The 22918-nt window shown below is 38.0% G+C and overlaps 1 protein-coding gene across 4 annotated transcripts in view; it reads right to left on the bottom strand.

Moving 5' to 3' along the window:
* Positions 1-22918, bottom strand: part of PARD3B (par-3 family cell polarity regulator beta) — a 1062783-nt gene that overhangs the window by 462178 nt on the left and 577687 nt on the right. For all 4 annotated transcript variants that reach the window (XM_075180190.1, XM_075180191.1, XM_075180192.1 and 1 more), the window contains exon 19: positions 8449-8568. In XM_075180190.1, coding sequence (XP_075036291.1) covers positions 8449-8568 — 120 coding nt within the window. The remainder of the gene's footprint in view (positions 1-8448; positions 8569-22918) is intronic.

Here is a 22918-nt window from a genome sequence, read left to right as displayed (position 1 = left end):
TGAAGAAAATTAGCCCAGGAGGAAACAGCCGGGAGGGACAGAAGATTATCAGCTCTGACAGGGGGGAGAGCCCTGTGAGACTTGTCAACCCTGTCCTGTGAAAACTGAAATTTCCTGTGAGAGGCCTGAGGAGAAAACCCAATCTAAATGGATAAGTAACCCCTGTTTACTTATTATTTTATGGGACTGTGTAGTGTGAATCTTGTAATTAGGTAAATAGGGACTTGGGGGGAAGGCCCGGAGATATTTTATACACCCCTTTGCAGGACTGTGATAAGTAGAGATGCTCAGGCTCGGTTTTCCGAAAACCGAACCTCCCTGAACCCCGCCAATCTGAGTACTGATACGAGCCGGCTCAGTACTTACCCGTTTCCTCGTATCTTAATTAAGGCAAAACGTCATTGTTGCATCATCGGATCTTGTGGGGTTTAGATTCCATAAGTACCTCCCTCCCCAGCAGATCCAGCGTCATTGCTCACACAGAAACAGGGGTAGCAGTGTTCTTGTCACTCTCCCTTCTCCAGGGCCATTGCTCACACAGAAAGAGGAGGGGGTAGCAGTGTTCTTGTCATTTGACAAAAATTGACTGGAAATTAATTTTATTGAGATTAATATTAATGTAGGAACAAAAAAAGAGCCAAATCATATAATATTAGCATTTTAAAAAAAAATACAGATCCATCCAAAACACGTGAGGGTGGTTTTGCCAAAACCAAAACACGAAGTTAATACAGATACAAAACCAAAACACAGGGGTCAGTGAACATCTCTAGTAATAAACTATCAGGGTTAGGGATAGGGAAAGACAGTTAGGGATACTTTTAAAATACAGTTTATATAAGAGATATTCTATTTTGGTATATGTAAAGTCTAATTAGACATGAAAATCCTTTAAGAGCACGAGCTCAAATCAATAAAATTGTCGGTGTGGCTTTCATAGACCAATTTGCCTATTGCTGTCTCTTTCTCTGTGTGCCTGTGGTTTTGTTAGTAGGGGGCAGAGGATTCCTTGGTCTCCCTCTGGTGTTGCTTGTCAAGAACAGTACCCAACGGAGAGCCTACTGCACTCAGACCAAGGTGGAGGCACTGCGCTAACTGAGAATGGATGTAAAGGAAACACCACAGGTCACAATACACTTTACATAGACACCCAGATGATCTAAGGGAAAGGGGGCGTTACATAAAAATAAAACTATCAAGTAAGTGTGAGTTACATGAAAAAACAGCCAGTATTAAACTTATGTGCTAAAATAATAAACTAATTTGCACCTCTTGCATTGTAACATAGTTTTGTCTAGGATCAAATTTACTCATTTTTTTTGCTTAGCTCTCCTTAATGAATCATGCCCTTAGAGCCTGAAATTATAGTTTTTTGCAGAAATTATAGCACTTTGCACTATAACATTTGGTTCTCAAGCCCAAACCAAAACACAGCAGTATTTATATATCAGATGTACATTTGCATACTTTTGCCCATATATATTGTAGGGATGTGGCTGGACAGTGCTGGGAATTGTGGACTGCTTGTTTGCTTACAACTTTGTCTAAAGCAGTGAAAATGTTATGAAACTACAATCAGCATGCTCTCTAAGCAGATAACTAGCAGGGGATGCTGGGACTTGTTATACCTGGAGAGCCACAGGTTGGCCTAGTCTGTTACTCTAGAACAGCTATAGCAAAACCTCAAATTTTCACATAAAAATATAGATCAATGGCAAATATTGTAGACCTTATTAGTGCATAAATACAAACCTCATATTTTTCTTACTTTAGTTTATTTTCATTGACAAGGATCTACATTCTAAGCAAATGAGTACTGCGTTATTAAATTATAAAGTATGTTTTTAAGTAAAATATAAAGCAAAAATACTTTCAAGACTTCCAGATGGTACAGACTTTTTTGTGTGTCAGACTACTATAAATAAAGTAGACAGTTTTTTTAAAAAAAAGTTCCTGTGAACTGCAAAGTACTGAACCAATATGGGAATATGTAAAGTGAAAAATAATATCCATGTTTTACATTATGATGGATTGAACAGCTGAACCTGTCACGATGTACTACTCAAGAATGTGGGCACAGAACATTTTCTGTCAGAAATTTGGAATTTGGTATGTCAAACACACAGCTTTCTTGTAAATAAATGTTCATTTGCTTTAATTAGCAGACAGCAAGTTCCTGTACAGTATGTAAGTAAACATTTAATACCATAACATGCTGCAACATCTCCAGGTTTAACGACTTACTGTTCAGACACATCTGCCAATTTTATTCCATGTCAGGGCTACCAATATTTTGATCAGTAAAGGTATTTTTTATTTAAACCAACTGGAAAATATTTAACGTGCAATAGTAAATCCCAGCACAGGTAAAAATGAAGAATCATCTGCAAGGGTCAGCTTTGGCTTGGAACAGGCCAAAATTGTATCCATTAGGTAAAAAGCAATATGAGTGGACAAGCAGTTGATACAATGCATGCCAAAGAATTCCTGGAAAAGATTACATTTTCTTGAAGGCTTGGTAGAGGAATGTACACTGTCTTTGGTACTACTAGATCACCTGACATAAGCAACATGCTTGCACGGATGGGTACACTTCATAGTTATTTAAACCAAGTATACCTATTCCATTCTTAACTACAACTCAAGATGTACCCCATTTTGTTAGGAAGAACTGAGCTGTAAAACTAGTGTCTGTCTATATTTTTGTGCCTAGAGCTAATCTGATAAATAATTATGGATAAATACTGATACACTACTGATACAGTGGAGAGGTTAAAAACCTAAGCCCTCAAATGTTGATTTGCAAATTCATAAGGATGTGTTGAATTCAGTGTGATGAATGTGTTAAACAATAACATTTGAGCCACCGCTCAATGACCATTGGTGGAACAACAAACTGTTGTGAAAACCTAGGAGGGAGGGTCAGAATGATTGACTGGGTTTATAGAAACACTGTATGAAAGTGGTGGGTAATAAAAGGATAATATTAGGGAGATTGAGTATTATGTTGTTGACACTACTCTTGTCCATTCTACTCTCCCATCACATACAGGCATTGTTCTACATATAACACAGTTACATTAATATTATTTTTCCCATTTGATTTTCACATAAATTACATATATTTATTGTACCAAATATGTATAGTAAGATAACTTTTGAGTATTTTTAATATAAAATGTCCCCATAAGAAAATGTTTTGGCCAATAGAAACCACTCAATTAACAGCTATAGTAAATTCCCTGTCATCTGAGTATTGAAATCGTGGAGGGGAGCAGGTCAAGCGAACAGCAAGAATAGAGATTCTCGCTTGAAGTTTGAATACCTGAATGTCAAGGGATAAAGCAGCTATTGGGGGAAGCACTTGTATATGGTTGTATACTAGCATCACTGGTTCTTGGACAACCAGAACGAAATGTTAAAATAGGTTGGGCTTTTAGAAGTACCAAATATGTCACAAGTATGTCATAAGTGTCGCAAGTCACAAGTAGTTAGCAGCAGTCTTATTAAGACCCCATGGAACCAAACGCAAGATACCTTCCTCCCCTCTGCCTGTCAAAAAAACACACATAAACTGGGTTAAATAAGCCAGGCCCCCGCAGGGACCTAGTTAGAAGCCCAAGTTCCATCTCTGGCTTGCAGGGCTTCACAGTGGATTACCAGACCTAAGGAGGCTGCTTCTTATGGATCTTGACCACGCACACAAAATTTAATCTATTGATCCTGATAATCACTCTCCCCTGCCCACAATTCAGCTTGTATGGGGCTGGAACCACATATTCTCCCACTCAATCACCATAGAAAGGCACACAAAGAGGTCAGTGTACTTTGCACCTGACCCCCTACCCCCAACTCTTGGCTCACCTGGCAGTTAGATTGGGGGCTTCTATTAACAAAAAAATTAGGTTAGGGGGCAAATTTTCTTAATATGGTGTGCCTTTCAATTGACCATTTGTATAATCGTCCTGATCACCTAATACAGACAGACAGCACTATTGATGATCTCCCTCTCATAGAATAAGCACTATTCAAAGAGAATTGGGACAATGTGGGCACACTGTAGCTTTGCCTTCTTGAGAATAGGCCATTTTCAGGGTACACAAGGGTATGGCCACATCCCCTAGGGGGGGTGTCCAGCAATTCAAAATATCTGGGTTACCAGCCCCTTTCCTAAAAACAAACAAATATATGCAAATTCTGTAATATTTCAATACAACTTGCAATATTTGTAATATAATAATATTTTATTATTACAGCAAAGCACTGGGAGTTTTATGTTTGAATTATAGGTCTGTAGATCAAACTGTAATATGTCATTTACTGCATAATTTATAATTAGGTGGCTGACTTTTCTCCTTTGCCCCACACATTCAATCTCTTACCCAATCCTGTCACTTCCAACAACATAATATTGCCTGACCCTTCCTATCCCAGGATGCCATCAAAACTATTATCCATGCTCTTATCATTTCCCGCCTTGACTACTGTAACCTTCTCCTCACCAGCCTCCCCCACTCCCTCCTTGCTCCTCTTTGTTCTATACTTAATGCGGCTGCCAGACTTATCTTCCTCTAACGCAGTTCTTCTTCTGCCTCCCCTCTTTGCCTTGACCTATACTGGATCCCCTTCCCTTACAGAATCCTCTTCAAACTCCTCACTCTCACCTACAAAGCTGTCACTGATACTTACATCTTTAACCTCCTCTCCATACAGACTCCCTCCTGTCCCCTGCGATCAGCCAATGACTGTTGCCTCTCCTCCACTCTGACCACCACATCCCACTCCCGAATCCAAGACTTCTTCTGGGCTGCACCCCTCCACTGGAATGACCTCCCATCTCATATCCAACTCTCCCTTAATCTAAGCACCATCAAACGGGCACTGAAAACTCACCAGTCTACCAGTCTTCTGCCTAACAATCTCTCTGTGCTTGCTCACCTCATCCACCGTCCCACCTATGCACTCCCCCTGCCCTTGAACCCCTCCACTGACTCCCCTTGTGCCTGTTGTCTGTTTTCCCACCCTTTGGGTTGCAAGCTCTTACAAGCAGAGTCTTCTTCCCTCCTGTCCAATTTCTTATTTCTTCTGCTATATTTCAATTGGTATTGGCTTTGCTTGGAACTTTTGAAATCTTCATCATCATGATTTAATTTATTTATATAGCACCACTAATCTTGGTAGTACTTGTTTATTGTTCTCTGATGGTATACCTTGTAGGGTCTACTTTCTGTTTGTAATTTGTACAGCGCTGTGGAAATCTTGTGGTGCCTTAGAAATAAAGAATAATAATAATATTCAATGTGTTCAGAAAGATTTTGGGTTCATGCAACTATAAGTGGATGTCTGTTTTATACCCCAAAGAGCAATTTGGTACAACACAATTTTACCTTTAAAGCTTGGAAATGATTCAAGTGACATGTATATATGATTTGTAATTTCTAGATTTTATGCACCAGGACAAACAATTCCACCAGGACAAATAGAAATAATTAATAAATTTACAATGCAAAAAAAAGAAAGCTACAGACTTAGCAATAGTGCTCAATGTCAAGCAGCAGCTGCAAGGGCCAATAAAGTATTGGCAAGCATAAAAAGGGTCATAGATGCAAGGGAAGACAGTGTAATTTTGCCATTATGTAAGACTACATCTTTAATGCAGAGTACAGTCCTGGGCATCATTCTATAAAAAAGAAACGGTTCAGAGAAGGGTGACAAAATTGATAAAGGGTATGGAGTCATTAAGTTATGAGAAAAGGTTAGCTATTTTAGGCATGTTTACTTTAGTAAAGAGGCATCTAAGAGGGGATATGATTACTATGTACAAATACGTTACTGATTAATACAGAGAACTTTTATGAGGACTTTTTACCCCCCAAGGACTGTACACAGGACATGCGGTCACCCACTAAGGTTAGAGAAGGGAAAGTTTTACAAGAAGCAAAAGGAAGGGGTTCTTTACAGTAAGGGCAGTCAAAATATGGAATTCACTGTCAGGGAAGGTTGTGATGGCAGATTCAATTGATATGTTTAAGAAAGGGATGGACAATTATTTAGTGGAAAAGGTTATCTAGGATTATGACTGCTAATTAAAATAAAAGATAGTAGTGGATACAGGGACAAATAGGACTGCAATATTAGGTCAGGAGGGATTTTACCTTATTGAAACAGATTGGTGGTTGCTTCATCTGGATCAATTTCAAATATAAGAGAGGGATCGCTGGAGATTCAAAATAGATTGAACTTGATGGACTGGTGTCTTTTTTCAACCTCATGAACTATGTTACTATATTATTAAGTGTTACAAACAATACATTTTACATTTCTTTTATGCATTTTCATGAAAATTACATTATTGATTGTGTTATGAGGTTGACATAGAAAAACAATGTTTCAGAGTGTGGCCAATTTACTCTGCCTCTGCATGTTTAAAAATCAATGACACTACTTGATCACTATGTCTACTTGCAATAGGCACTTTTTTGTGTACTATAAGCATTCTTGAACATTTAAAAAGGGAAGCTGGTCGATGTATCTACTAATCTATCTTACAAAGTGTGATGATTTATATTAATTATTTTATATTTTTCTTTTTTTATCTTGCCTCCCAAAGACAATGTTAGGAATATAATGCTTTATGGTATGTCCACCATAGTACATATATATGCTGCCTTACCCCTTCTCTTAAAAACGATGTTAGGTTTAGTCTCAGCCTAGAAATGAGCACATTTTGTTCACTTACCAACTAATAAATTATGTCACCCAAAGAAGTGTCCTTTAATTGTCCTTGCCTAAAGCAGATCCTGGATATTATTTCCAAAAATAAAAAGAATATACTCATTTATCCATGTATGGTGCTTAAACAAAAGTTGGGGGCCAATAAAAATCTAGGTCAAAGAAGTTCTAGTAGGTTATAGATATTATGGATACCGCCTAAATATTATGTGCTCTTGGGACAAAGACTGTTACAATGTTTATTTAATTATGTAATACAAAAGAATCAATAGAGGTTGTAAGAGCCACACGCAAATTTAGAGGTCCACCAGGACAGCTCAGGTATAGATTACAAATGTATCACAAATGACTTTGAGCCTTGATGTAGGTATCTTAACAATATATTGAGGTAATTATTAAAGTTTAAAGGCATAGACATCACAAGTAAATCAATCCATGTTGCTTAATTTTGCATACCACAGTCTAATGTTTATAACCCAGTAAATGTTTTATGCTAGTTCTCTATACAAGCTGTCAGAAGGGTTTTGGATTACAGGGTAGAGGCAAAAACAATGGCACTACAAGCAAGATAAATTCTGCAGAGAGCTTTGAAAAAATAATTATAATAATAAAAATCTCTTACATAAGACAGATGCAAGTAAAAATAGATATTGTGCCCTAAAGATGAAATTACCATTTTTCTTGGGCCTTAACTTCAGATAACCCTAACATATCATGATTTTCCCTACTTCCATTATGATTCATATGGGTACATGTATTTGAGTGTTGACTGTTTTAAAGGATTTGTCAACTATTGGACAACCTTCTCTTTTTATTTTCTACCCTCCTCATGTGATAATTAGGTGGGGATCCCTACTGTTCTTTGAGCCCATGTTCCTGATTGTGATGTTTATGAGAAGACAGCAGTTGCAGAAATCTGTCACTGAAGGATTCATAAAGACCATACAATCTTGCTCCCTCATCCTATCTGTTATGAATGTATGGACTGGGTCTCCCACTCTGTAAACTGTGCATGTCTGATAATCTTCTCCTCCACAAGAGTAAATATGTTTCTATTTTTTACCTAGCGTGGTGGACCTCTGTACAAGCGAGTTGGCAGAACTGATCAGGACACCCCTCTTCCCCACACTTTCCTTTACTAACTTTCCCTCTCCTATAACACAAATTGATCACTAGTTCTCTGGTTGTTGTAAGATGTTTGATGTTGTTTTTTAAATTTGATTTTGTTATTCCGTAAATACATTTATGTTGAATTGCAAACTTGTTCAAATAACTTTGCTCTCAACTATGTATCAAGCGATAGTTTGGACCTTTGTACCCTATCCCCCTTGTCATCTTCCTTTTTCTGTTCTGCAACCCCAGTACCCCCCTCTTTCTCTCAAATAATTTTTTTTGTTTTGTTCCCCTTGTTTATGCAAACGATACAATAAAAGATATACAAAGAAAAAAATGTAGCAGCTGCCAGCCTGGCATATGTCGTCATATGATGAAGATCCTCCCACCTATGTAAAGAGGTTGAGGGTGGCCCTTTTCATTTTAATTTTTAATTAAGCATTCACTCTGAACCACATTACTAATGTGATGTGAAGCTACACAACTTGCATCAATATATAGACTAAGATGGATTAGTCAAGGTTTCCGAGAGACTAGAGGCCAAGGAATTTGACCTGATGCCCACATATATGCTTTTATACTTTGTCCTTCTTTGTTCCTTACCTATCACGTTCTTCTTTCATTTTTTCCATTTCTTGCTCCTCATCTTTAAGTATGCCAGGTTTTAAGTTACTTTTCTGGTCCACTTTGCCTCCTTTATCATCTTTATTCTTTTTTCCAAACCTAACAAAAAAATAAGAAATTCATGATTCACCGGGCATAGATTATCAATATTCAGAAACAAGTTGTAGACTATGTTTGAAAGTCTAACAGTTGTAACACTGGACAGACACAGTACACTTGAGATCAGCCAACAAACTCTTATTGTTCTAGGAACTTATTTTGACTAGCATCCAACAAGAGTGAAAATGTGCTTCCCAGCTCAACACTGATAAAGATTTGTGTCTATATTTAGATACAGAGTTGCTTTAATGGCCCACTGTAATTTAATTCACTAGAGAGATTGAAACACAAAAGCTGTTAATGCTGAAAAAACACATCGAACACAAACCATAGGCTGTTATACTTCAGTACCATACCAGGAAAACAAAGCTTTGGGAAAAAAAAGTCAATGGACGAAGCATGCTGTTAGCAGGAGCCTAATTCAACATTAGTTTGTTTATTTCTGATAAGAAAATTAGAAAAGTACATTTATAGCAGTGACTTTGAAAGCGTCCAACAGTGACTGAAAAACATACCTGGGACTAATTAATTGCCCCACTTGTCAGCTTTTAATTCCTTGCACCTTGTTTAGTAAGGTAATCACATGTTTAAATAGAGCTGTTATATTCACTTTAGTTCTTTGTCATAAGAGAGACAACACATTCCCATTATCAGCATGCTCTTTTATTAAATGGAAAAAAAATCCTATCTATCCTGCTTTTGTATTTATATTAACATTATAAAGATGTTGATGTATGATCTGCCAAATATCATGAGTACATTCATAGACAATACAACAATTCTACCCGGTGGACAAACTGTCATGAATACTAGCAGAACACTTTCAATGTATTGGAGTGCAAGGACTTCCACTGATATCCCTTTGTTAAATTCAGCATATCCCTGGGATTCTCCTTAGGACCTGCCTTATTTTTTCTTTCTCCGCAATCTTGATTGCTAGACCTGTGATATATCAAATTCTACCAGGGCCCAAAAGAGGTGTATATTAAACTCCCCACCTAATTAAGCAGGTGTCATGTTTAGACTGCCAAACATTTCTCATGCTTAGAATATCCCAGCTTTCATCAGGATTAAGGTAGCTTCAAAACATATTTGGGGGTTTTCTACTATGTGTCAACAAGAAAAGTAACTTGTAAAAGACCTAGTATTCCTGTTAACTCGAGGTTATTAATCAAGTACACAATTATTGCAATTGTAACTCTTCCAGAAAAGACTTTGGGATTGGTTTATGTTCGAACTTACATGTGCCTAGCATATCTGAGTTCAATTCCTGACCATGGCCTTATCTGTGTGGAGTTTGTATGTTCTTCCTGTGGTTGCGTGGGTTTCCTCCGGGTACTCTTGGTAGCTTAATTGATTAACTGATGTGAATGACATACATTATCTGTACAGATATTGGTGGCGCTATATAAAAATAAGATGATGATAACACTTGCGACTGCCTATGGCTTGAGAGGCAGAATGAGGAGGGAAGGAGAGCTAACTTAGGCCATGTACACAAAGGGCGCTCCGAATCAGACGCAGTGGATTCAAGTCCTGGGTTTCACGTAAGAATGCTTGGTTTCAGCCATATCATTTGCACCAGGTCAAGTGTAAATGCAGACAAAGTGATGACTGAAACGGCATAGTCTGATTAAAAAGTACACATGTGCGTGCCACTAGCTAGCACAGAACATGTGTATGCAAGTAATGTAGACTAGAAAAACACATTGTATGTACAACAGGTATTGCAAGCATCTATGTATTTAATATAAAGCAAAAATTAATACCTTTTAAAAATATTTCTAGAAATATACTGTTAAGAGCTGTTCTTATCATTTATATCACAATATTTTTGTATGCGTTCTGATGTGATTTTTTATATACATATGTGCATATTCTGCAGCCTGTTGTTTGTGCCGACATAGGGCAAGTACTATTTAGCCAGAGGGTACTTCCATGCTTGGATTTGAATACAGTCAGAACTGCGCACAACGCAAGTTCCATACTCTTTTTTAAAACGCAATTTGCGTCCCGATCTGAAGCAGTCCCTTTATGTCCAAAAATAGCATTGACTAAGGATCAGTAATTAGACACAGTCTAAAGATGACTGTAAAGCTAAATTCTGGAAATAGTCTCTAGAAGAGTATTGTTTTATTATTCAGACACTGTACATAAAATATGTGTCAACAATATTCAACATGGAGAATAATACATGTATTTCTTTCTATGCTTATTTGGAAAACCCATTTTACATTACTGTTATGCTATCATTAATATCTCATATCAATAGTTGTCTGGACAAGCAATTATTATTATCTAAAACATCTGAAAATGGGATGTAGCTTTTATTCTTTGAAAATGCTGCTGGCAATGTGCTATTTTTCAATTAAAGAAAGTCAGACATCACAATAGTGTCAGTATATAAAGCACTGTGACTGAAATATAATAAAGTACATTTATATGTGTGAATGAACTTCATTGATACAATGAAGTTTAACTATATCCCACAAGGAGGTTCATATACAAGTAGCCAATCAGAGCAGCTTTCTCAGCTCTGACTGGACACTTAAGGACAAGCTCCCTGCCTATAATTTGTGATGCGGCTCCTAGTGGAGCAAGTCTATTGTCATCTTTGAGGGATTTAAATTATTTTTCAACCATGGATTACTGAAAGAAAGAAGAAATGAAGATCTTTCTACAAGCGCCAGCATGCTTTGGCAGTCATCGATATACTGGCACTTGTGGTTCTAAAAGTGGTAGTATACCCAAGCAGTTTATGGCTGCCAGGTTTTGCTAGAATTTTAGTCCTAAACATTAAAGGTACTTTTTTTTACACTTTAGGGTAATAATTTATTCGACCCATGGTCGCACACGGATTCATGGAAAAAATTGATCTGGCACAACCAAATGATTGCTTTTGGGGCAGCTATACAGTTATTAAGTATTGCAACAACTACCAGCATAGTTAGATTTTAAAGGTATCACCGTTAAATTTCTTTTGCTAATTTTATTTACCAAATTATTGTATTTTCTCAGGCTGCCCCGTGTACTAAAAGAAAGTGTCATACTGTGACATGTGCACTTTTAAGTTCACCTTATACTTTAAATATAGAAATAGCACAAGGACTATTAAAGTTTCACATTGTGCCAGAAAATCAAGATGGTGTGGAGTCTTCCTGGAGTTAATACATGTCTAGTGATGAGCAGATCGCCAGTTAAGGTAAATGCTTAAAGCAAGCCTCCGGTGATTATAGCCTTTTTGTGCAAATTACAGCACTGAGGATATGTGTCTGTTTTATGCTTTCAGGTCATATTATCTCACTTCATTATTTATGAGGTCTAGTTGTCACTTTCTGCATAGCTACATCTTAAAAGGTATCACATGAAAGCCTGTGCCATTTGTAGATAATGTCATTGGTTAATTTATGCAACCGTAATCAGGAGAACGGAGATCAAGATCTACATGCTATTCTCAAAGGTTATTAAGTCTGTTTTATATGAGACTAATAGATTATTATTGAGCAGACTTGAGCTCATTCTTACTTGTGGTAAAAATAGATATAAAAAAGTGTTTTTTTATGAAATTAAAATCTTCAACAGGGCAAAAGTATCATTACAAGCCATAGTGTTGTCTGTTAAAGAAAAAAAAAACAATCCAGTGATACTAGTATGTGAATTTCTTTTGGCTAAGTGTAACCATGATGGCCTTATGTGGATAACTTAAGCGTATAAGGTGCCGTACACAGAGTATTGTTCTGCTGGAGTGGCAAGAGAAAAAATTTCAGTAATAGGTTTCAATGGAATAATATCACATGTAGTATAATATAACATTATTATTATTGTTAATGTTGTTGGATTTGAAAGGCTCTGCAGTACCAGACAGTAGGGAAAACAAGGCATACATAAAACAAGGACATATAATTTAGACAAAATAAATGCAGTCATGAAAAAGGGTAGGTATTGAGTATCCACTCATTAGGGCACAGCTAAGACTTAAGAAGCGAGTGTGGCTCAGAGTGGCGATTGGGACAGTTGTGCAGTATAATAAAGAGACAAATTTACAGAGAGCATCTGATGCTTTGAAAGCTGGGTAAGAATCTGATCAGGGATGGAAGCAAATTCCTTAAGTGGGTAGCGGCAAGGGAGTCTTGCAGAGGAGGGGTGAGAGGTGGTTATCAGAGACTAGGTGCGGGTCTGAGGTAGATTAAGAGGGTGTGAGGGAAGGTATCTTGAAATGAGATTTAAGAAGTATAAAAGGGGGGTAGTGTATTGCTGATGGTGGCCGAGTAATATGAATTGGCATTTGGAGTATATGGGAGTCAGTGAAGTGATTTGGAGAGCAATGCTGTGGATGTTGAATGGTGGAAGTTTAAGATCTATTTTGCTGCGGTATATCGGATGGGCATTTATATTGCCCTGCAGCTGCTACCATATATAATAGGGGATTAACCGAGAGCTGGCTTATTTCTTTTCTGGTTTTGTTTCAAAATATTGCCTATAGCAGCTTATTAAGCCTATTTAAGGCTCTTTGGTAGATGTAAACCCCATATATCTGGGAGGTGACTGCATCTAATTTTATCTGTATTTCACTGGTGTGTGAAGCATATAGGTCAGTGTACGAACTGCATATACTGCTGGGACACAGGCTTAAATGTTTTGTTAAAGAAATGAACCTCGTGTTTTCATTTTGCTAGATGCACATAGATATGCAATGTTAAGGACAAGCGCTGACAACAACTGTCTTTTTGTTTTGTATACATATAGGGCATTGATATTGCCATGCAGCTGGTACCATATATAATACAGGATTAACCGAGCACTGGCTTATTTCTTCTCTAGCATTTAGGATGGATTGAAGGGGGGGATAAATTGTTAAGGTAAATGCCAAAGGGATGGAGGTAGCAGGAGTCAATGCTGGAGATGGTGAGAGAATGGATAGGAGTTTTCAATATATTTTGGAGAAGAAAAAGGGCAAATTCTAAAATATGAAGGAGATAGGACTGAGAGATAGCCTGGGTGTGAGGAATAAAGCAGAACCAGATTCAAGTTTTATGACGAGCTTGCAAGGAAATTGTGGTGTTGTTGACAGTGAAGAATATATGAGGAGAGGTGGTGACATTTGGATGACTTTGGGAGGAGAGGAGATAAAATCTGTTTTGGACATGTTGAGCTTTATGTACTATCCATGTGGAGATATAATTGAAGAGATAGATGATAGAGAATGTGTTAGAGGTAGGTATCCTGAAGGAAAGTGGATAGGTAGGAAGTGAACCAGAAAATAAATATGTAACAAAAGCAGTGACGGGTGTGTAGTGAAAGAGGGTGATAAACAGTATTGAAAGCAACAAAGAGGTCCAGGAAGATGGAAAAGTGACTCTTAGGACTAGATTTACTAAGCTGCGGGTTTGAAAAAGTGGGGATGTTGCCTATAGCAACCAATCAGATTCTAGTTATCATTTTGTAGAAGGTACTAAATAAATGAAAGCTAGAATCTAATTGGTTGCTATAGGCAACATCCCCATTTTTCAAACCCGGTAAATCTAGCCCTTAGACTTTGCTCTATGCGGATCAGTTGGAGAGTGTAGGAGGAGGTAAGTGGGGCTTGGCATGATGAAAATCTTGTTGAATGGTGGTAGTTTTTTTTTTTTTAAGTAGCTGGCAAATTCATAGACTGTGAAGCAAGATGGGGGATGTGAGGCAGGTGGACAGAAAAATTAGATGAAGGTGGCAAAGGTTGCCACGGTTTAGAAGACAGAAGAAGTTAAGTAGTTTTGCTAGTGAATGGGCAGTGTTGTAAGACAAATGGATGAATTCATAGTTGAGGAAATCTTAGTGAGATATCATTGTAGTGAGATATTCTCCAATGACTGTCAGACGTGTGGGAGCACTTTTGCAGGTAGCAAATTTGTTTGGTTTGTTTTGTTTGAGAGACTGTATATGATGGCTGGAGCTGAAGTTGCATTTGTCTAGGGATGATGTAAGGGTGTTGTAGTAGAAAGAGGCAGCCAGATCATGGCAGGTCAGCATAGCTACAGGAGCAGTGCAGATAAATAGTGTATGGGGTCAAAAGTATTTAGGTGTCACTGTGTGCATATAGATTTAGGTGCAGGGTGGAGCATGAGTTAAGGTAAGGTTAAAGGAAAGGGGGATGTGGTCAGAGAGCGGGAATGTCTAGCTAAAGTAACTAGAGATGAAGCAGAAGAAGACAAGATAGTCCATCATAGTGGGTGGGAAATGAAGTCCAAAGAGAAAAAATATTGGGTGTGGACAGCAAAAGGAAGAAAAGGAAAAGGAGGGCTCACTGGCTATGACAAAGACAGTGCAGCATGGAGAAAGTATGATGTCTACTCTACCACCTTTTCTGGGTCTGGGAGTGCGGCTGAAGAAGACTCCACTGATGAAAGAGCTGCCAGGACGTATTGTCAGAGAAGGTTTTTTGGTGGCAATGAGGTTGAAATGTATAGAACAAAGATGGATGAAAGTTTGCCACAAAAAACCCTTTATGTCCAGAATGAACAGAACAAGTTATACAGTTGGAAGGGATTGAATTTATGAGTTGTATAGGAAGTTTTTGGGTGGAACGAGCAGCAGGAGCAGTTATTGGGGATTACACAAGACCCAGCAGCCTTGAGAAGGAGCAGGGCAAGAAAGAGGATGATTTGTGGGTATGGGCTTTGTTAGGGTAGCATACTTGCTTGGATTTATCAAGCACTAAGTTATGAACATGGTAATATCCTTCTTTAAGTGTTATTTTTATGATAAAATATTTCAGAAAAATGTCCTAGTCACAGTGAAGTATTGGTGACCCATGATAACAAACCCTTTTCTATCAAGGTGGCAATGTCACATTTCAAGCAAAACCAATGAAATTGGAACCATTGGCTAAACCAGTGACTTTACCCAATTAATTAAAGCTGCACTCCTAAAATATGTTACTAACTTGCCCACCAGCCAGGGCCGCGGGTGCTTCTGCATGCAGCCATTTTTTCGGGGGCTCAATATAGCTCAAAAAATTAAAATTGCAGCTAAGGGAGTGTGTGAGCAGGAGGCCAATCACAAGCCTTCAAGCTTCAATCTCTTGATTGCAGCCTGTGATTGGTCCTCCCGTGAACACCTTCCTACCCAGTTTTCAGCAAGGCTATATAAGAGGTACAGAGTAGCTCCTGGAAAAAAAATTGGTGCATGTAGCATCCCTTGGGACTCCGGCTGGATGGGGGGAGGAGGGGGAATCACATTAGTAAAATCTTTTACTCTGTTGTAATGCAGCTTTAAAACAAATATATACAAAAATGTCAAAAGTGAAGCAGAATATAATTAATTTGGCTGAATTAACAGTGGATACTGTTCAAAATGTAAGACTGTCACTTGAAAAAACTTTATTGACTTATGAATCAAATTGGGTAGCATAATTTCAGATATCCAGGTTCAACAATACTGGTTTTCTTATCAAAATAGGAGAAATATCTAAATAGCCCAAATGTTAGGTTTACTAAAGCTTCTAAAAAGGAAAAATGGAGATGTTGTCTATAGCAAGCAATCAGATTCTAGCTATCATTTATCTAGTATATTCTAGAAACATTTGAAGAGTGGCACATTCCATATTTTGTGTTTCTAATTGTGACAGACAGTTTCTTGTTGCTTCTCTTGAGTACATTAATTCCCTTTTGGCTAACCCTTAAATGGTATGATTATTATTGATTTTTATACTAAGCCACTAATGCAGATAACAATAACTTGTACTTTTTAAGAAGTAATCCTCCAAACATCAAGAAAACTCTTCCTCATTCTCAGTTCTATAGAATGAAGGCAGTAATATTGATTACTTACGAAAGTGAATGGTAGCTACGGAGGATAAATTCCTTCAGCAGGAATATTCTAAAAAAAAATATTAACCAGAAAAAAAGATTGTGTTGAGGAAAGAATTTGAAAAAGATAACCTCCAATATTCATAATTGAATATGCTATTTGTCCATGGATACAATTCTTTCATGCCATTTCTTCTTTCAAAACAACGGTTTATGTTTTCTCAAACATATGTGGTACATATTAGTCAGGGCAGATATTTTGAGGTAGCAAAAAAATGACAAGAATGTAGCAAACATTGTTTTGATATATTGTTAAGTCATTACCATGTCTACACTGTGCACGGTGGTTTAATGGTCAAAAGACCCCTATGTACAACATCTGAGTAAATCTATTCTATCAAATGTCCATGTGGCTTAATGTTCACAGGGGAAATCGCTAATTTTTCGGATCACTTTCGAAATAAGTCTTCTGCACACCTTAATCTCATTTTTATATTTTTGCTCTGAAAAATGAAAGCACGTCTCTGCACTGCTCCGCAAATTGAGGGACATTAGTATGTCTACTACATACTTCATTAGGAACACTTTCATTTTGTCCAACTCCTCCCTTCTGCATGTGTAAACAGCAGCTTCCCTGAAAATGTTGCTTCATAAACCTAGCAGCATCAGTGGAAATCTGGGCATTTATAAAATATACATTTATAGGTGTATACATACTTCCGTATTTTGGGAGATGGATTGACTTTTGTAGGATTGTGAGCCTGACTGTAGATGTATATGGTAAATAGAGTGAAAAAGTCACTTCAAAGTCCATTCTAGTACCCTTTCATTGCAGTAAACTGTCCTATTGTTCTACTGCTTGCCTTAGTCTCTTTTATGACTTACATTAATTATGAGAGCAAGGGGACATCAGTACATCAGGACTGTACCTATTATCTGTATGTGTGAATTAGTTTTTACATTCTTCAATATGTATCTAGAAATGTGCATTACTATATAAAGTGCACCCCATTGAGAGCATAGAGCAATATCTGGATTCAACTATTTCAGAGAATGCTAGTTAACAAGCCGTTTTTGTTTGGTGAGAAAAATGCTCTGCTGCTCCCCTCCCTTCTAACAGGTAAGACCAGGCGCGGGCTGGGAGAGGGAGGGCCGGGGGGCACACAGGCGGCCGCAATATATTACAGGGGACGCGGCCGCATCTGATGACATCGGATGCGGCCGCGGGGGGAGAAACTGTTTTTTGCATCCGGGGGGCGGCCGGCCGGCCTACCCCCCGGCCCTAATAGGCGTCTAACCCAGCGGCCCGGGGGGCCGCTGCCCCCCTGCCCCCTGGGCCAGCCCTCCACTGGGTAAGACTCACTGAAATGGGCCTCCAACATGCCTTTAATCTCAGTTAAATAAACTCACCCCACAAAATGAAATCTCATTTTAAATGCAGGTATATATCTCACCTAGATTCCGGCTCCAAACCTGCTGTCAGCAAGAAATGGCATAATAGCCCTCTCATCATAATATGCAAAAAATGTGGACCCTATTATCTACAGCCATCTTGGCCTACTAATCCACGTTATTCCCTATAAAAACGGGTGCATTTGTGCAAATGAATGCACATATGCAGTTAACGCATATTTTGCATTTCCGTTAATGACCTTTACAATCATGTGGCTACATTGTATAAAGGAACCTAGCCAAAAATTGACAAATATGACACATTATGTATTTTTACCATGAATGTATATATGGGATAATGCACTCCCTCTCAGTGAGAGGAGTTCTGTGACCATATAAAAACAGCAGGTTGTAGGCGACAAGTCACATTAATCCGAGGTAATGTCTAATAGCTGTAGTAATTGATAGCGGTGGGTCAGTATTCCTTATACTACACAAGTACCACTGAAGTGATATCAGAAACAAATTATGAGAGATAATCAAGACTTTGTAAAATTGCACAGGATCAGCTGTTTTCAATTTTTCAGAATGTATTCTATGTTTTCTTAATTCAGAGAGCCATTTAAACATCCCATGAAATAAAAACAGTTGTGAAGAATGCTGTAAAAATTAAACATTTAAATCAATGAATAGTGAATTTCCCCTCCATGCTAGTGTTTGACTTAAGGTACTAGATATTATAGTTTATGTTTAATTGCATAATTGGCAAATGTCCATGATTTTCAGGGACACTACCAAATTGTAAAGATTTTTTTTTTTTTATAAACTCACCTATTTTTTAATACTGACCAATTGCACATTACAATTCTTCTTTTTCTGCATGTTAAATGCAATCATTACCATGTATTTTTACTGTCCAGGTTCTATAAGGCAATATTTACGAGCATTAGTTAAAACGGCATCCGCCTTTACTCTGCCAATTTTCACTAACCGAGTGCTTCCCCCTATTTGGGGCACTATAGAACCTGCAAATCATTTTCGTTCAATCTGTGGAAAGGAGGACCAATAAAAAGCTGCAAACTCCAAGACAGTCATGACTTATTGGCCAGTACAGCCACAAACCTCTCTATAACATCACAGAGCCCCCCAGCCTTCAGGTGGGGATGTGGTACAAAACAGAGAGACACAGGAAATACAACTAGTTAGAGCAGTCCATGGGGTCTGTTGAGGGGAATGCTGCTTCAAAATAAAAAAAACTAAATTATAATCTAATTCAATTAACATGACAAGGTGGGAATTGTATGTGTCATGGACAGCAGCATCACAAATAACAGAGATTATTTCAAAATGTTGGCAACTGTGCGATTGTATAGACAGATGTATTGCTATTGCTTACCCTTATAGTTACCAACATACACCCATAAACATTAGTATAATCATATATGTAACCTAACAGCTCAGAAATCAGAAATGTGGATTAGACATATGTATTATTATAAATTAATAAACATTACTATTATATAGGATCATATAAGATTATTGACTGTGCACAAATACACCATGCAAACCATTTTTTTATAACAATATTCTGGGATTTGAAATCCTGTCAAAAATAATAACTTAAAGATTTCGCTCCAACTACTGCAAAATCATGAAAGGAAAAACAGAGATTGACCTACAACCGAGGTCACTCAGTATTCATGGCTTTCATGGCTTTTGCTCTGCATGTGATCTTTAAACAAAAAGATATGCTTTTTATATACACTGAAGGGCATAACAGACAATCTGTGAGAGGAAAAGTCATGACAGAAACCAATAGCACTTTTCGAAATGTCTGACATGCTAAATTTTTGGAGTTGCTTTGCAGAGTGCAGCTCCCGGTCACACCTGCCTAGCAGAGAGGGAACCTTGGAGAGTCACATCCAAGCAAGATGAATTTCATCATGTGCTTGAATATCGAGGACGTGATCTGTGAGTGGAAATTCAGCTGCAACAATGCTGACTTGGCCACCCCTGGAGTGACATATTTATAGTGCCACTCTAAAGGTCAATAGATTTTGACCAACTTGAAATGTGCATAATGTCACTTGGCTTATTAAGCCTCAATAAGAATTAAATATGGGATAAGAAGCATTGAGAGGGCTCTCATCTTGAGAACAAATGATGGGATTTTGACCATGAACATTGTGTTTCTGTTCTGCAAGACCTAGCCAGATTTACAATATGATGATATTAGCTAAGAGGAGAGACTGATGAACATTATGTAAATGTGCACGTGGAATAGACATCTGTTACGTAGCAATAACCAGCTTACACAGATTAAGCCACTGGGAGTGCTTTCATTACAGAGTTTCTCTCTTGTGGGTGTATGTCAAGAGGATCGAAGCATTGCATATTCATGCATTTGTTACACAAAAAAATATGCAAAAAATAAAACACCACAAAAGCATTCTCAATTACCCACCATGCTTTAACAATTTGTTAAAAGGGTGTCGTCTCTTTCAAAGTTCAACAAATTATTCCAAAAGGTTCAAACATGATTGTTAAAAGGAAACAATGTAGTTTATGTGCGTTTATCGATTCCTGAAAGATGAGAGGGATGGAGTTGCATTTTAATGAGCTGCTTTTCTGAGAAAAGGAACCCAAAGGGGAAGGGGAGACAATGATTGTTTGAAGCAAGGAAAAATTGAATAAGTTAGTAGAAAACAGATAAAGTACTAATGAGGTCTTTTTCCAATACCACAAAGGGACGATAAAAAGCTTACAAACTACCACTATTGCTTCATGTGTTACATGAAATTATGTTACAGAGTTTCCCTTGGAAATAAATACAGACACAAGCTGCACTGTATATATCATGAGTGTTTGAATATTAATGTCTGCAAACTAATGTAACCTAATGATGAAGGTATTTTAAAATTACGTTTACAATAATTCAAATTTCCACTCAAGGCTACACTGCCATGCTCAGGTATATTTTATAACATTTATTTTAAATAAATCACGACTGCTACATCTGTTTGTAAGACTGCTCGGGAAGCAAGGTTTTCATGCTATTGCAGGAGAGCAGGTAAGTAGCACATTCAGCTTTAGGTGGTATACCCTAAGTAAATATCGGTCTACAAAGGTCACTTACCTGGAATTTGTCATTCAGGCTCTCTGAAAGTACCTGACTTGCCCATTGTTGCTGCCCCCTTACTCCTGCATGCAGGTGTATATAGGACATGGAAAGCCTTAATGCTATACCACATGTAATTAACCTTTGGGGAGCAGGGTATACATAAGTTATTCCACCCAAAACTAAATAATACCATTAACCAAAAATCAGGTAAATCCACACTGTACGGTACAATTAAATGCATAAAGGTTTATATTTTTATGCAAATGTCCTTCTCAGTCTCTTAACTTTGCTGGCAAACTTCAAGGGCTGGAAAAAAACACCAAATTGTGCTACATAGAAGTCAAGCAGGACAGTTCCATAAGTAGGCAGCTAGTCCTCAATCAAGAAGCAAGTGAATGGATGGAAACGAAGAAACATGGTTGTGTATAAAAGCTACTTGTCAGTGCCGGATTAAGGGAATGGAGGCCCCTGGGCTAAGGGGGCCTCCATTCCCCCATGAGGCCCCACCTCCTGTGATCCGATCTGCCCGCAACCCCCCCCCCCCGGCACTTACCTCCTTCTCCAGCCCGCTGTACGCTCTTTACTGAGGAGATCTCGTAAATTTTCATCTACACTACGTGAGGCACTTCTGTCCTTTATATATTTTCTAGGATTTGCCTCTGCAAATAGGTGCTATTGGATGGGGAGCAGCCTACTGTATGTGAATATATCTGTGTTCACAAAAAAATATTTTTGATATAGGCACACGCACCGATATGTGTGTAGTTTGTGTATACAATATATAGGATAAATTTATCATATGATGTGAGAAGGGTCTGTGAGAAGGGTCATTTTGTATGTTTTGAAAACAATTCATATCAAATGTATAAGGTAATATTTGTTATTGTTTTCTTATTTCACTGTCACCAGCTTTTTTTCTACATTCAGGTGTTGGTTTCAAGAATACTCAGCTGTAGTGGTGAAAGAATGGGTCAGTGGAATACCGATGGGTATGCTTTAGGAAACTCAGCATCTCTCTGCATTTCTGGTGAAGGATAAAGCCAGGACTGCAATAGTAGCCCTGCTCGTGATTGAGTTAAGACATGTAAGTGACCTTGAAGTAGATTGCAGCTTAGACAGTTTTGACAGCTGCGCACATATGATATGCTCATTACACATGCTTTGTGTAGTTAAATGTAATGATTTTCAAACTATGCTCTACGGAGTATTTTACCATATGGCTTGGAGAAGGTTTAATCACTTCATGTGAATTATTTTAAACAGTGCTTGCAAGTCCAGCATTCAATTGCCTCAACATTCATTAAAATATACCGTCACAATTGTTAGCCTTCTAATTCTTGCTGAAACGTCAGTAGAGATCATCTGCTCATAATGACAATAATAACAGTACAAATACTATGTAATAGGAATAAGTGGGTAATGGGGATCTGCGCTCCCTTTCTGTAGGATAATTTCACTAGACTGCTGTCGTAGGGGGCAAATGGTGTGTAAAGGGGAGTTCCAAACCTTCAGATAGGATTAAATAATATATAAAGCCCCAAGGGGCTTCCTTAATTCTTTCAAATACTATGTAATAGTGAATTTGCCATCAACACCACAAAATTATATTATCACAATTTAAATCAACTTGAGCGTGACTTGAATGCCTCTTACCTTCCGTAGTGATGATGCCGACCGCTCTGTGTCAGATAGGCTGGGAGTGTGGTGTCGGGCTGTGATGTCAGAGGCCATAGCCATACTCCCAGCCTGTCAATGATATAAAGGAACAGCATTGAGATTGACATCCTGTGCCTGATGGGGCCTTCTAAATGGGGGTGAGGATGGGGCTCCGGAGGGGGAAGAGATATCTAGGTACCCTTTTACCAGCCCTCCATACCCACTCAAGTTAAAAAACAAAAACAAATGGCACTTGATATGCCACCATGGTGGGTACAAAAAAAGTTGGCAATGGAAGCCAAGCATTACATAAGACATGTTTTGCTTTATCTTTGATTGCTTATTTTTAATCAGTCTCAAATATAGGGAATCGATCCCTTTAAGTGTTGCATAA

This window comes from Mixophyes fleayi, chromosome 7, assembly GCF_038048845.1.
Source record: "Mixophyes fleayi isolate aMixFle1 chromosome 7, aMixFle1.hap1, whole genome shotgun sequence".
Taxonomy (NCBI): domain Eukaryota; kingdom Metazoa; phylum Chordata; class Amphibia; order Anura; family Limnodynastidae; genus Mixophyes; species Mixophyes fleayi.
The sequence above is the reverse complement of the archived record's forward strand: the minus strand, read 5'-3'. Positions and strand labels throughout refer to the sequence as shown.